The sequence below is a fragment of the Heptranchias perlo genome, chromosome 3, assembly GCF_035084215.1.
Source record: "Heptranchias perlo isolate sHepPer1 chromosome 3, sHepPer1.hap1, whole genome shotgun sequence".
Taxonomy (NCBI): domain Eukaryota; kingdom Metazoa; phylum Chordata; class Chondrichthyes; order Hexanchiformes; family Hexanchidae; genus Heptranchias; species Heptranchias perlo.
In genome coordinates this window covers 17,127,083-17,142,289 of record NC_090327.1, presented here as the reverse complement: position 1 = coordinate 17,142,289, position 15,207 = coordinate 17,127,083, and the positions used below count along the sequence as shown (strand labels likewise).

The following is a 15,207-nucleotide window of genomic DNA, read 5'->3' as shown; positions in this document are numbered from 1 at the left end:
CCCTTTTATTTTCTTTCCCATTTTTTCCTGTTTATTTTCCTTTATTTGTGTCTCTTGCTGTCTGTACAGATTGTGAGTTAATGGAGGCAGAGCTTACCCATATGGCTCCATGACTAAGGTGTATTACTCCAATGCTAAAGTGCGGTGTTCCCCACAGGGACGGAGGGGAAAAAGGGATTATGAGCTAGCTGAGGCAGTTTTGATGAATTTTCTAGCAGTCAGTTCAAGAGAAGCATAGGCGCAGACCCAGGAACACTCATCCTCACAACTGAGAATAGTAACCTGGGAAGGAATAAGGAAATAAATCTTTGAAAAAGACACATTGAATGTCAGTTAATTTTTAAAGACAATCAAAACTTTGAACAGGCAGGATTGCCCAGTGGTGTGCCCTGCTGGTGTACAAATGCTCAGCCTCACAAAGGATATGGGCTTTCCTTCATGAATCATCAAATGGTAAATTCCCAGTCTTAGCTAGGTTTATGTAGTAAGGCTATTTTTTTTAACCTTTTTGGCTTTCCCAGAGCCTAGTAGAGGAAAATACGATTATTGCCATTTATGACTCACATCTCATAGTGGTCAGTTCTAAATGACATTAACAGAGATATAGGAACCAAAGCACCTGTTTCCCCTGATTGGGGAACTTGTGCTTGTGGTGGTGGAGGAGCAGTTAAAGGGAAATTAACTTTAAAGGTAGTTTTTTTTTACTGTATGAATCTTTTAAATCTCTTAGTGGATTCAGTTGATTGGGTATAGTACTCTCAAGTTTTCACTCTATCCCTCCAGGAATTTCTATTAAATTGCTTGCACAGAGACCTGCAAGCTGGCATAAAGGACTTATCCAAAGAGGAGAGGTTGTGGGAGGTGCAGCGAATTTTAACAGCACTAAAGCGCAAACTACGTGAAGCAAAAAGGCAGGTGAGTTTTAGTGGAACTGCCCTTTCTTCAATGGTGTGGCCAGTAATAGACTTCAAGAGGAAGTTTCATATATTAAGGGTAAAGGATAATCTCTTCATCTGTGTTTTATAATATGTTGCAGTAAACCAGGAGTTTCCAGGCTTTGTTTTTGTGAGTCACAAATAAAGTTTAAAACAATGTTCCCATTAATTTGCACATATATCAGACTGTTGATATGAACAGATCTTGGCATTCTGATTTAGGATTTATCCACTAATGAGACACCAGCAATAAGAACAATCAGGCTGTTGTAAACCTCCACAGGACTGCGTAAGTTGAATAGGACATACAAGTGAGTAAGAAATATAAGTGCAAATAAAACTGAATTGCCTGGTCTTTGTGGGTAAGTTTGCCAGGGCTCATAGCCTGTAGTTTGGACATCTCTCCAGTAAACCTAAAGCACTTTATTGTGGTAATACTGTAATTTTTGTGGATAGTTATAATAATTGAAAATGTTCAGTTATGCTCTGAATATTGCTTTTTTAATTGCAAAATGTTATGTATGCATAAAATACGTATTTAAATGGCTTAGTCTGTGTGAAATCCTATGTTTTCTGATGTGGTATTAACTTTCTCCCCCCTTTCCCTGTCTTTCCTCCTCCACCACCACATGAATTTTGCCATATTAGTTCTGACTTGCCCCATGCAGTCTCCAGCTGGCAGGGAAGGGCAGTCACAACAGCATGCTTCTATGTCTATCATCCAAATGCTTTATGATTGAGTGAGCTGAGTCACAATCCTTGGTCTTGTTGCTCCCCCCGCCCCCGCCATCAGAACAGCAGATGGATCTCATCGTTCGCACATGATGGCCTAACTGAGAACTGAATAAATTTGCTTAAAGCTGCAGAAAAATTAAATTTCTCCATCTATTATTTTCATAGTTCCCTGAACTGTATACCCCAGTATGTGTCTGTGATTCTAGATCTACAACTGCAAAAATATCTGTTACTCCATTCTAGTTTACCTTTTACAATCAACATCAAACTTTACACCACAAAATCTTGGAGCAATAAAAATATTTTCTTTGACTTCAAATACTCAGTTCCTTTGTCTCTCACAAGTCTAATTAACAGCTACCATGTATCACCGTTGACAATAAATTTATCTGTCATTTATCAACATTTTTGACCACAACTATCTCCTCTGACCCAAATGGAATTTGCACATCTCCATTGCCAAAGTTGTCTTTGTGCTAAACATTTATTTCCCCTTAATACCAAATTTTCCCAGGGCTTGGAGCGGCTGTTCTAATGCATCCTTTGAGTTCCTAAACATAGGAGTTCTCCCAGTCTTCTGGCCAACATTTATTCCTCAACTATCACTACCAAAACATATTAACTGGTCATTTATCTTGTTTGTTGTATTTTGTGTGCAAAATTTGCTGGTGTGTTTAACAACAATGACTACAATTCAAAAATAATTTATTGACTCTGGAGTGCTTTGGGATGTCCCGAGGGCATGAATATAAATGCAACTTCTTTCTTCATTTGAATTTGAACATTACATGACCGATTGTTCTAGATTCTACTTCATTATTTTAAATTCTAATCATTGTCAAAGCAAAACATTCATTTAGCAATTCTGCGATGTCTTCATCCAATGTTGTCTCACCCAAATCTGTTTTTTAATGGGTCCATCTCCTCTTGCTGTATTTTTCTTGAAATACTTGCGTAAACCTCTGCTATTGATGCTATCTGCAAGTTTTTTGCATACTCCCTCCTTTGCCGGTATTATTTTCTTGGTCTCCTTTTGTTGCTTTCTATAAAGCTTCCAATCCCTATTTTTGGCACTATTCTTTGATCTTGTATAAGCATTCTTTTGTTTAGGACTTGTCATAATTATTCCCGTAGATCATGTCTAGATCACGCCAGCATTGCTCTTTTTAGCTTTCTACAAAATGCCATCTTGAATAGATTCCGCTGCAGGTCCATAGATTTGCCAGTTAACAATCGCTCCCATCCTGTTGTCAGTTCCTTCCTCATCTCTTCAAAGTTGGCCTTGTTTGAGTCAAGAACTTGGTTTATGACCCGCCCTTCTTTCTCCCTCCAAGCCTGATGGTGATATCAATCATACTATGGTCACTATTCCAGAGATGCAGTCTTGTTACCAGATCATTAATTATGAGTAGATCTGAAAAACAGGTTAAATTGAGTATTGCTTGCTCCCATGTTGGCTTTAAACTATGATAATTTAGGTATTTTGAATACATTCAATAAATCTTTTTCCTTTTGCGTTTGTGCTGTTACAGTTCCAATCTATATGTAAGTTAAAATCTCCCATTGTTACCAAATTTTTCTTTTTACAAGCCTCCACGGACGGCATATGCATACATGCTTCTGTTAAGTCATTAGTTGGGTGGTCTGTAAAATATTCCCACAAGTGTTTTGCATGTTTTTCTGTTTCTTATTCATTCCACCTGATGGTAACATTCATTTATATCTCTTCATATTACTGCTATGATTGCACCCTTTATTCATACTGCCATCCTTCCTATTTTCCACATCCTTGTTATCAATTACATATCCTGGTATATTCAGATGCAAGGAATCTTAAAACACCAGGTTATAGTCCAACTGTTTTATTTGAAAATCACAAGCTTTCGGAGGCTTTCTCCTCCGAAAGCTTGTGATTTTCAAATAAAACTGTTGGACTATAACCTGGTGTTGTAAGATTCCTTGCATTTGTCAACCCCAGTCCATCACCGGCATCTCCACATCATGATATATTCAGCTCCAAGATCTCTGTATTGTAGATGAGAGAAATTGCTACACATAGCAACCTGGGGAATGTTTTTCTCAAGCATATGTTATGCAAGACCTGAGGTATAGGTTTAAATAGAATTGTGCTCCTTGTAGTTTACACACTGCCTCCACTCTTATGCTAGCTGAGGGTGACTATTTGGGAAAGCTGGAGGGCGAATGCTGGTTGAGTCTGGGAGCTAAATGAGAGCTTTCCACTCTGATGCAGTCTATCTAAATGTGTTGCCTTATTGGATTTTCTTGTAACCTAGTTGAAGTCTGAATGCAACAGCTATTAGATGACACATGTTTCTTATCCTCTATTTTCTCAAGACTTCCTTGAAAGTGTGTTTTAGCTGAATGGGCAGTGATCTCTTATTTGTCTGAGAAGATTGTATAATTGATATAATTGGAGAATACCTAATTGGAATCATAAATAAGCAGGAGTTCCATGTCTTACTAGAAATTACATCCAATGCATGTAATTGAATTTATCAATTTGTTTTTGTGCAATTACAGGAATGTGAAACTAAGATTGCCCAGGAAATTGCTAGCCTTTCCAAGGAGGATGTTTCTAAAGAAGAAATGAATGAGAATGAAGAAGAAGTTATCAATATTCTACTAGCTCAGGTACGCTCAGTAACTGAAAAATGTTGTAATTGTATTCAGTGCTCAAAAATTCATTTGTCCTTTTTGGTTCTGCATATATTTTCTGTGTACTACCTGAGTCTATTAAATTATTTTCAAATAGCTTTTAATTCACTAAAAGGGAAAAAAAAATCCCTCATCTAAAATTGGCTCGTACAAAATAAAGAAATGAAATCTCTGTTACAATTCAGGTGCATTCCAAATATATTTTTTTCTCATGCTCAGTGCATAGGTACGCTGCCACAAGCATGCCAACACTCAATAAATGGAAACGTGACCTTATATATGAAGTAATCGGAGAGAACGACATGGGATGGACAGTGAAACCTTTTACAAAATTAATTGTCACTTGGAAAAACATGGGTTAATAAATGACTGCCAACATAGATTTGTTAAAGGCAAATCGTGTCTGACAAACTTGATTGAGTTCTTCGATAAAACAGTGGAGAGGGTTGATGAAGCTAGTGTAGTTGATATGTATATGCACTTTGGAAAGGCATTTGATGAAGTGCCACATAATAGACATGATTGCAAAATTGAAGCCCATGGGATTAAAGTGGCAGCATGGATACGAAATTGGCTGAGACTGAAAGCGAGTAGTGCTGAATGAAAAACAACCAGACTGGAGGGAAGTATACAGTGGTGTCCCCCCCAGGGGTCTGTGTTAGGACCACTGCTCTTTTGATATAATATTAGTGACCTGGACTTGGGTATAGGGGGCATAATTTCAAAGTTTGCAGATGACACAAAACTTGTAGCCCTACAACCCTCCGAGATCTCTGTGCTCCTCCAATTCTTGCCTCTTCCGCATCCCCGATTTTAATCACTCCGCCATTGGCGGCCTTGCCTTCAGCTGCCTACATCCTAAGCTCTGGAATTCCCTCCCTGAACCTCTCCGCTTCTCTACCTCTCCCTCCTTCTTTAAGACTCCTTAAAACCTACCTCTTTGACCAAGCTTTTGGTCACCTGTCCTGATACCTCCTTATGTGGCTCGGTGTGAAATTTTGTTTGATAATGCTCCTGTAAAGCACCTTTGGGACGTTTTACTGTGTTAGAGGTGCTATATAAATGCAAGTTGTTGTAGTAAATAGTAGTAGCAGGTGTCAGGAGGACATCGACAGACTGGTGAAATGGGCAGATACATGATAGATGAAATTTAATGCAGAGAAGTGTGAAGTGATGCATTTTGGAAAGAAGAATGAGGAGAGGCAATATAAATAAAGGGTACAATTTTAAAGGGGGGTGCAGGAACAGAGACACCTGGTGGTTCACATACGCAAATCTTTGAAGGTGGCAGGACAAGTTGATAAGGCTGTTTATAAACATACGGGATCCTTGGCTTTATAGATAGAGACATAGAGTATAAAAGCAAGGAAGTTATGCTAAGCCTTTATAAATCACTGGTTAGGTCTCAGCTGGGGTATTGTCCAATTCTGGGCACCACACTTTAGGAAAGATGCCAAGGCCTTGTAGAGGATACAGAGGAGATTTACTAGATTTACAAATAGCATGGATTCACTAGGATGATGCCAGGAATTGAAAACTATAGTTATGAGGACAGACATGAGATTCTGGGACTATTTCCACTGGAGCAGAGAAGGCTAAAAGGAGACTTAATTGAGGTTGAAATTCTGAAAAATTTTGATAGTGAATAAGGGAAGACTCTTCTGGCTGGGGAGTCAGTGACGAGGCATCATCAATTTAAACTCGTCATACAAGAGTGAGGAGTGCCATTAGGAGAAATTTCTTTGCGCAGAGGATTGTTGAAGGATGGAATGCTTTGCCACAGGAGTGGTTGAGGCAGAGGTTATAGCATCTTTTAAGGGAAAGCTGGATACATTTTCAAAGCAGAGGAAGATATCAAGGACTTTGCAAGAGAACATGGGGCAGTGGAATTAGTTTTGGATTGTTCCAGCAAAGATCTGACACAGATGCGATGATCCGAATAGCTTCTTTCTACACTGTAAATTTCTATGATTCTATCACTATAAAACAGTATTGAGCTAACCATCATTTTACAAGCTTTTATAAAAAAATTAGTTACTGTTGACTGACATCTAACACTATCCTAGTCTCGTAAATTTTGTTCTGCCTGTCCAGTCTGGTGCAAGTTATAGTGAATTGTAGAAGTTATGGATAAAAGGTCTGCTGTAGCATCATTTAACCACAAGTTAAGAAATTGAGTTGACTCTTGGAAAATTGTTGCAGCATACTGGCAGGTGCCGTCGCAGGATTGGTGGTTGCAAAGGAATATCTTTTGAAGATGTGGTGTCATGATTCCCAACACTTATTTTTAACCTTTTGTGTGAGACTCTATTTTATTTTTCCCCTTTTTCCTGAGTTCGGTCTTCTCATGTTGTGTGCCATCTCCAGCTGTGAGGGTCAGCAGGCAAACTGCTCCTAGGCTTTTGCCAATGCAGCTTGATACTGGTCATTGGGAGGTGCATGAGAGTTGTCTGGATAACTGACCAGTAGTGTTTTCCCATGGTCGGGTAGCTCTGGATCAGTTCTCAAACTGGTCTGAACAGCCCACATGCATTCAGTGGACTGTCTCTGGGACATTTCCTTATCATTGATATCATGATTCAGTCTAGCTGTGAAGAAACCCACCCTGGCAGATCTGTGTTGGAAGTAAACATTTGGCCATTCAGTACTTTTATAAATGTGTACTTTTTCATTATGCAACAGGAGAGCACTTTGACTAAGAAGTTTTGCCCTAAATCTTTCCTTCACCTTTTTATTAAAGTCAAGAGAGTTTTCCCATGAATAAGGAGGGGCAAAAGTTCAACTACAGTAGTTTTAAATATGTTTTAAGATAAGTGGTAGTGTACCGTCCACCACTACTAATCTGTCAATATAATGAGAAATAGAATCAAAAGGGAGAAAGATGCATACACAATGTGCTGCTGTTTTTTGATCATAAGATAATTACAGATAAGGAAGGCCATGAAGCCTACCTTAGTTCATCCATATAGAATGACCCTCATTGCAGCATCCAGTTGGTTCTTAAAATGATTCCAGGGTTTTCACCACCATCACTATCGAGTCCATTCATAGGAACATAGGACAGGAGTAGGCCATTTGTTAAAATCATGGCTGATCTGTGATCTAACTCATATACCTGCCTTTGGCCCATATCCCTTAATACCTTTGGTTGGCAAAAAGCTATCTATCTCAGAATTAAAATTAGCAATTGAGCTAGCATCAATTGCCGTTCCTTGGGTTTGTCTGAATGAAAAACTTCCTCACATTAGTCCTAAATTGCCTTTTACTAGTTTTATCCTGTGGCTCATTGACTTGCTCTTGCAGGTTGTGTTAAAGTAATTTTCTGGATTTACCTTATCCATACTTTTTACAATCTTGTATACCTCTAAGATCATCTGTCAGTTGCCTACTCTCAAGTTTCTCCAGTTTTTCCTCATTACTCAGACTAGGGATCAGCCTTGTGGCTCTTCTTTGCACTGCTTCCCACCCTTAAATGTCTCCCTTGTATCTCTGTGACCATAACTGGAAGCAGTGCTCAAGTTGCTGTCTAACCAGAGGACCATACGGTTTGATCATGACTTCCTCTGTTTGGTCTATGTAGTTCAGCACTATTGGCTTTATTGATTGCTTCTCTATATTGGTTGGAGATGTTGAGTGATGAATCTACTAAGACTTCTAGGTCTTTTTCAACTTCATCAGTAGCTATTTCAACACTATGGTCCCCCTGAATATATTCAGAAACGTACTTTTGTAGCTAATTTTAACCTTTCCTCCCCTCTTGAAGATGGTAACTTGTTATGGGATATGGTTTCCTAGTGTCTGTCGCCTTCCAGGGCCCAATCAAATGGCATTCTTCATGTATAAGCCTAGACAGTGAGTGTCAGCAGAGTATTCGCTTCTGAAGTTCATCACAGCTGAGCTTGATCCTGTTCTGTCTTGAGGTCTGTACATGGCCAGTCAGTGAACTGTGGCTATGGAGGGGTAAAATCAGCCCTTATGTTTCCTCTCCTGATTGTTGTCCATTGACCCTTGCTGGATTTGGTATGAGGATAGGATGGGCTTGGCTGTGATACTCTACACAGTTGAATTCCCTGCTGCATATAGGTTCACGTATGGAGAACAACCACTTGGATGAGGTACGGGAGAACCCCCAGTGCCTATAGAACTGTACTTCACCATACATTATTGCTTTCATGAACAGAGAAAGGGGTAGAAAAGCAGGGGAAAATGCTGTGGTTTCAGCTTATTAAGTACTATAGTTCCATCAGTTTAATCACTGAAACACACAGGCTATGAGTCATTCTCCAGTATAGTGTGATACATCATATTCAAGGTACTTATCCTATGAGAATACAGATTAAGAACAGTTCTTCTTGGTGTCACTGTTTTGATATGGCTCAAGAGTTTGCTTTAGTTCTCACATGGAAAGGCTGTTTTAAAGGAGAATGAAATCCTGACCGAACAGGAGGAACTGCTGGCCATGGAGCAGTATTTACGGCGACAGATTGCATCTGAAAAAGAGGAAATTGAATGCCTTAGAGCCGAGATTGCAGAAATTCAGAGGTGAGTAAAGGTGCTAACGTTTGTACAGAGAACATCACTCATGAATTTTTGTATGGGTGAGGAGTATTATTAAAAACACGGAAAAACATTTGCTTTTGAATTCAAGCCCCAATATTATCTATTGAGCTTGTGTTGATTGTTGAGTTTAGGCAGCTCTTGGTTCAGTTTCTGAACAGATTGCCTTGTAGTCTTCTGGCTTCCATTTCAGGAGATTAGCCAATCCAGATTTTCCTGATTTAATGAAGTATACCCAGTCAATTATATTTCCTTTATTTCCAGTAAGTGATAATATATAAACATACTACATTTATGTAGTTCCTTATGACAACGAGACACCCCAAAGTATGGAATACTTTTGAAGTGGAGTCACTGTTGAAACCGCATGTCCATTTCCAGAAATGTGGAGGACAATTGCAAAAATCCTTTTCTTAATGATTCTCTTTTTTTCCTTTGTACCAGCTTTAAGGAAAAAGGAACCATTAAGGAGAAGATGGGGTCACTTAAATGAGCATTTTAGATAAGAAAAGGGCAGTTGCCTAGAATACTAGAGAGTGAAAGAAGCTTTAGGCTTATTTTAAAGTAGTATTGGGCAAGCAATCTGCAGTAATAAGGAAATGGTTCTTAAGGGGCTGAAGGTGCTAAAAATTGAGGTTCAGGACCAGGTGTACTCCAGAATACTGAGGGCGGGCATTGAGGGAATAATAGAGGGATTAATGATTTTTCACAATTCATTAGAGACTGGCATTCTTTTCAAAACAATAGCAATGATAATTTGCATTTATATAGGGCCTTTAATTAGAAAAACGCTTCAGAGTTCTCCCTGGTGTCCTGGCCAATATTTATCCTTCAACTAACATTAAAACAGGTCATTATCAGATGGCTGTTTGTGGGACCTTGCTGTGCACAAATTGACTGCTGCGTTTCCTACATTACAACAGTGACTACACTTCAAAAGTACTTAATTGGCTGTTAAACGCTTTGGTGCAGTAGAGGAGCAAAGGCATCTAGGTGTGCAGGTACACAAATCCTTAAACATAGGTAGACGCATTTATTTAAAAAACCCATTAAGATGGTAAATGGGACTTTAGGGATTATATTGAGAGGAATATAAAAACTGAGGTCATGATTGTACACAATTATGGGCAAGATCTGGAATACTGTTTGCAGTTTCGGGCTCCTCACTATAGGAGGGAGGGATACGATAGCCCTGGAGACAGTACAAGACAGATTTACCAGGATGATATCAGGGATGAAGTATGAGTTGTGAGGAATTAGCTAGAGCAACTAGAGCTGTATTCTTTTGAACTGAGAAGATTGAGGGGGTAATTTACCAGCGGTGTTCATTAAGGTAAGCACAGGTTATTTCCATTGGTAGGTAGGTTGAATACAAGAGGCCATGATCTTAAGATAAGTACTGGATACTCGATGGGGGAGATTAGAAAAAACTCTTTCTTATAGAAAGCTATCTGAATGTGGAATATGTTGGCACAAGTGGCTGATGCAAAATTGATTACACTATTCAAAAAGGCACTTAACAATTAAAGAATATAAAAGATTATAAAGGGAAAGCAAGAAAATGATATTAGTGTGGAGAAAGCAGGCAAATGGATGTGTGAAATCAGACCGAGAAGGGCATAAAGTTAGTGCAGACAAGAAGTGCTGAAAGGCATCCTTCTATGCTAAAAGTTCTATGTTTCTATTGCTTTTTGTTTCACCTAGTGACAACATCCAGTGTTACCCCTTTATTAAAATCTAATAATAGTTATTCCATATTTACTATTCCAACTAAGATTACATCAAATGATTGTGATTCAAAATTAAACTAGAAAATATAGGAACATCATGCAACGCAGAGAAACAGCCAATGAGTCCATCCTATACCTGTTCGAGGTTCCGAGCTGGAATCCTTTCCTACTGCAAACTCACATCCCTGTTAAATTAGGAATCAGTCCAATTCACTTTTAAATGCTTCAGCTGACTTGGTATTTACTGAACTGGGCAGCACTCTGCCTTCTTCAATGGTATCTCCTGCTGATTGTGATTGCCAATTCAAACATTGCGTCGGCCAGATAGCTGATCTTTTTGGGTAGAGTAGGTAGTATGATTGTCCAACACTAAAATTTGTGAAATGGGAACCAAAAAAATTAAACCCATTTAAAATAATATATACAAAAGTAAAGTTACTTCAAATGTGGTTCACTCCGGTATTTAAAATGTTTTTGTTCTGCTTGCTTCATAGTCGCCAGCAACAGCATGGTCGTAGTGAAACTGAGGAATACTCATCTGAGAGTGAGAGTGAGAGTGAGGATGAGGAAGAGCTGCAGCTCATCCTGGAAGATCTTCAGCGTCAAAATGAAGAGTTGGAGGTAAATTACATCATTAGACTCACAATTGTTCTAACAGGAGACACTGAATCTTCTGGCCAACATAACTAATGAATAGTAACTATGGTAAATTCTTGCAATTAGACAACTTCCATGTACTTTTTTTTCAAACAGTTAAAACCCATTAGTTTTCCAAATATTCATAGCACATCTTTGTAGTGTTTTATATATTTTCCATTTCAGCAGCCAGTAAAGAGCACACTGGTGTGACATTAGTTAGTGGGAGTCTCTCAGAATGTGGCTGCTTCCTAACACTACAGTCATTGTGGTCTGTGTTCAGACTAATTGAGACCTTTTCATTTAGTCACCACTAAATACTTCAGGCTTTAATATCCAGTCCACTTTTCAACTGCTGAAAATGGTAGAAGTACGGAATTCTACAGATGTGCAGTGAATCTATAAATTTCAAATAGCACCTCCCAGATGTAAATTGGCAAATCTGATAGGCAAGACTTCAGTGACAACCATGCTTTACCCACCCAGTATATATTTTTTTGCAATTGGGTGGTTTTGTTATTTTTGCATAAATGTGGTACATTTTGTATTGTTATGATCTGTAATGTCATAGAACCTTACTTAAAAAGAAAACTGTAAAAGGAAGATTATGTTTTTAAATTTCAGTTATGAATTCCACCTATAGTTGCTAAAGCAGTTTAAAGTTCACCGTTTCTTTCTCGTCAGGTGAAGAACAACCACCTGAATCAAGCAATCCATGATGAACGAGAGGCCATTATTGAGCTGCGAGTGCAGCTTCGACTGTTACAGACGCAAAGACTGAAACAAGAGCAACAGACTCAGGAAGATGCAGAAGAACTTGGAGAGAATGCCACTAGTACTCAGCAGCACAGGGACGTTGTGAGCGATACAAGAATTGCACAGGAGCAGCCCAAATCTGTGAAGGAAACATTGAAACCCTCTCCAAGCAAAGATCGTAAGGAGACCTCAATCTGAAGAGCTCTGTGCGATTTGTTGCATTGCAGCTGCACTTAACAAAACTCTGACCAGAAAGCTGTACAAGCAGTGAACTGTAACAATTGTTATAATACTTTTCTACAGTTCATTTTTGGTGAATTAAAGTTACAATATCCCAAGTATAAAGTTAAAAGCCATGAGGTGAAATGGTGTTGGTAAGCACATAGAAGACAAATATTTGGAGTTCTGTTTTTTTTAATGGAGATATGGGTTTTTGTTTTGTTACAAAGGACTGTGAAAAGTCTCCAGGCCACTTTTTGTTTTGTAATTAAGCATGTGGAAAGTACTTTATTTTAAATTGAATTTTCCCTATTAAAAAAAATCTATATTTCTAGCTAAGGATCAGTCAGTGCCAGGAATGTTCAGGGTAGAGGCCTTTAAGTAACTATTAATAATAAATACAGATGAGTGATTAACTGAATTATCACCCTGTGAGCAAAGTTGATAAATGTTAATGTGGTTGTCAGTAACCTGTCTCTTTCGTTGGCTTTTTTATTTTATAAACTGTCAGTATTTATCATTAATTAAAATGGTTGGATATTTGCATAGATTTCACAGTAATACCAACCTGAAATTAGATTGTGTCCTGGACTTCTGATAGCTCCTGCTTTTGTACAGTTGTTTGCACTGATCCGTAATTTAAAATAAAAATAACAAAATGCCCATATGTGCACATGCATGTGTTGACAACATTCCAGAGCCACTTGAGGCTTTTGTGAAGCATATTTCAGCTCTAGATTGCAGAGATTTTTATTAACACAAATAATCTCAGCTGAATCGTTCAAGTGCCATTATTTTGCAAGTTATTGCCACTAATGATGGAGAGTGCCTGGTGCAAATGTCATGAAAGTTTAACCTTTCATCGTCAATTAACTAGTCATAGTCAATCTGCTGTTAGAACTCTGGGAATCTGCCTTCAAAAATACGATTCTTTGTGTAATCAATTCGTTACCTGCTGAATAAAAAGCCTTTTTACTTCATTTGTTCTCCATAGAATATGGGTACTGATCTGAAGTCGGCAATATCCCAAGGGTAAGATTTGAACAGCACAATGTGTCATCCTATTGGTTGACCCTTTCTTTTTCCTGTGTCATTATGCTGTTGGTTTTTTTTCCTTCCCATGGCCTCTGGGCAAAGGAATTATCTGTGAGCAGGAAAACATATCCAAATGTAAATCTTCATTGCATGGCCCCTCCCTGCATCTAGTCTGTCTAGTCCTGTTAGAATTTTATATGTTTCGATGAGATCACCTCTCATTCTTCTAAACTCTAGTGAATATAGGCCTAGTCGACCCAATCTCTCATATGTCAGTCCTGCCATCCCAGGAATCAGTCTGGTAAACCTTCGTTGCACTCCCTCCATGGCAAGGACATCCTTCCTCAAATAAGGAGGCCAAAACTGCACACAATACTCCAGATGTGGTCTCACCAAGGCCCTGTATAACTGCAGTAAGACATCCCTGCTCTTGTACTCAAATCCTCTTGCAATGAAGGCCAACATACCATTCGCCTTCCTAACTGCTTGCTGCACTTGAATGCTCGCTTTCAGCGACTGGTGTACAAGGACACCCAGGTCTCGTTGCACCTCCCCATTTCCCAATCTATCACCATTCAGATAATCTGCCTTTCTGTTTTTACAACCAAAGTGGATAACCTCACATTTATCCACATTATACTGCATCTGCCATGTTCTTGCCCACTCACCCAACTTGTCTAAATCACATTGGAGCCTCTTCGCATCCTCCTCACAGCTCACATTCCACCCCAGCTTTGTGTCGTCTGCAAACTTGGAAATGTTACATTCCATTCCCTCATCCAAATCATTGATATATATTGTGAATAGCTGGGGCCCAAGCACTGATCCCTGCGGTACCCCACTAGTCACTGCCTGCCACCTGGAAAAAGACCTGTTTATTCCTACTCTCTGTTTCCTGTTTGTCAACCAATTCTCAATCCATGCCAGTATATTCCCTCCAATCCCATGTGCTTTAATTTTGCACACTAACCTCTTGTGTGGGACCTTATCAAAAACCTTCTGAAAATCCAAATACACCACATCCACTGGTTCTCCCCTATCCTACTAGTTACATCCTCAAAAAACTCCAGTAGATTTGTTAAGCATGATTTCCCTTTCATAAACCCATGCTGACTTTGTCCAATCCTGTTAATGCCCTCCAAGTGTTCTGTTATCATGTCCTTTATAATAGACTCTAGCATTTTCCCCACTACTGATGTTAGGCTAACTGGTCTGTAATTCCCTGTTTTTTCTCTCCTTTTTTAAATAGTGGGGTTATATTTGCCACCCTGCAATCTGTAGGAACTGTTCCAGAGTCTATAGAATTTTGGAAGATGATCACCAATGCATCCACTATTTCCAGGGCCACTTCCTTTAGTACTCTGGGATGTAGATTATCAGGCCCTGGGGATTTGTCAGCCTTTAACCCCATTAATTTCCCTAGCACTTTTTTTTACTAATACTGGTTTCCTTCAGTTCCTCCCTCTCACTAGACCCTTGGTTCCCTAACATTTCTGGCAGGTTATTTGTGTCCTCCTTTGTGAAGACCGAACCAAAGTATATGTTTAATTGTTCTGCCATTTTTTTGTTCCCCATTATAATTTCCCCCATTTCTGACTGTAAGGGACTTACATTTGTCTTCACTAATCTTTTTGTCTTGACAAATTTACAGAAGCTTTTACAGTCAGTTTTTATGTTCCCTGCTAGTTTACTCTCATACTCTATTTTTCCCCTCTTAATCAATCTCTTTGTCCTCCTTTGCTGAATTCTGAACTGCTCCCAATCCTCAGGTTTGCTGCTTTTTCTGGCAATTTTATGTTTCCTCTTTGGATCGAATAGCATACCTAATTTCTTTTGTAAGCCATGGTTGAGCCACCTTTCCTGTTTTATTTTTGCGCCAGACAGGAATGAATAATTGTAATTCCTGCAGACGTTCTTTAAATATTAGC

General features: G+C 38.9%; 1 protein-coding gene across 3 annotated transcripts in view; it reads left to right on the top strand.

Moving 5' to 3' along the window:
- The window catches only part of ralbp1 (ralA binding protein 1), a 43,346-nt gene extending 30,122 nt beyond the window's left edge, over positions 1-13,224 (top strand). For 2 of the 3 annotated variants that reach the window (XM_067978361.1, XM_067978362.1), the window contains exons 6-10: positions 784-915; positions 4,212-4,322; positions 8,755-8,888; positions 11,128-11,254; positions 11,954-13,224. In XM_067978361.1, the coding sequence (XP_067834462.1) occupies positions 784-915; positions 4,212-4,322; positions 8,755-8,888; positions 11,128-11,254; positions 11,954-12,223 (774 nt within the window). In that variant the 3' untranslated portion in view covers positions 12,224-13,224. The remainder of the gene's footprint in view (positions 1-783; positions 916-4,211; positions 4,323-8,754; positions 8,889-11,127; positions 11,255-11,953) is intronic. The other variant, XM_067978360.1, reaches the window with a different exon arrangement.
- The last annotated feature ends 1,983 nt before the right edge of the window (positions 13,225-15,207 follow it).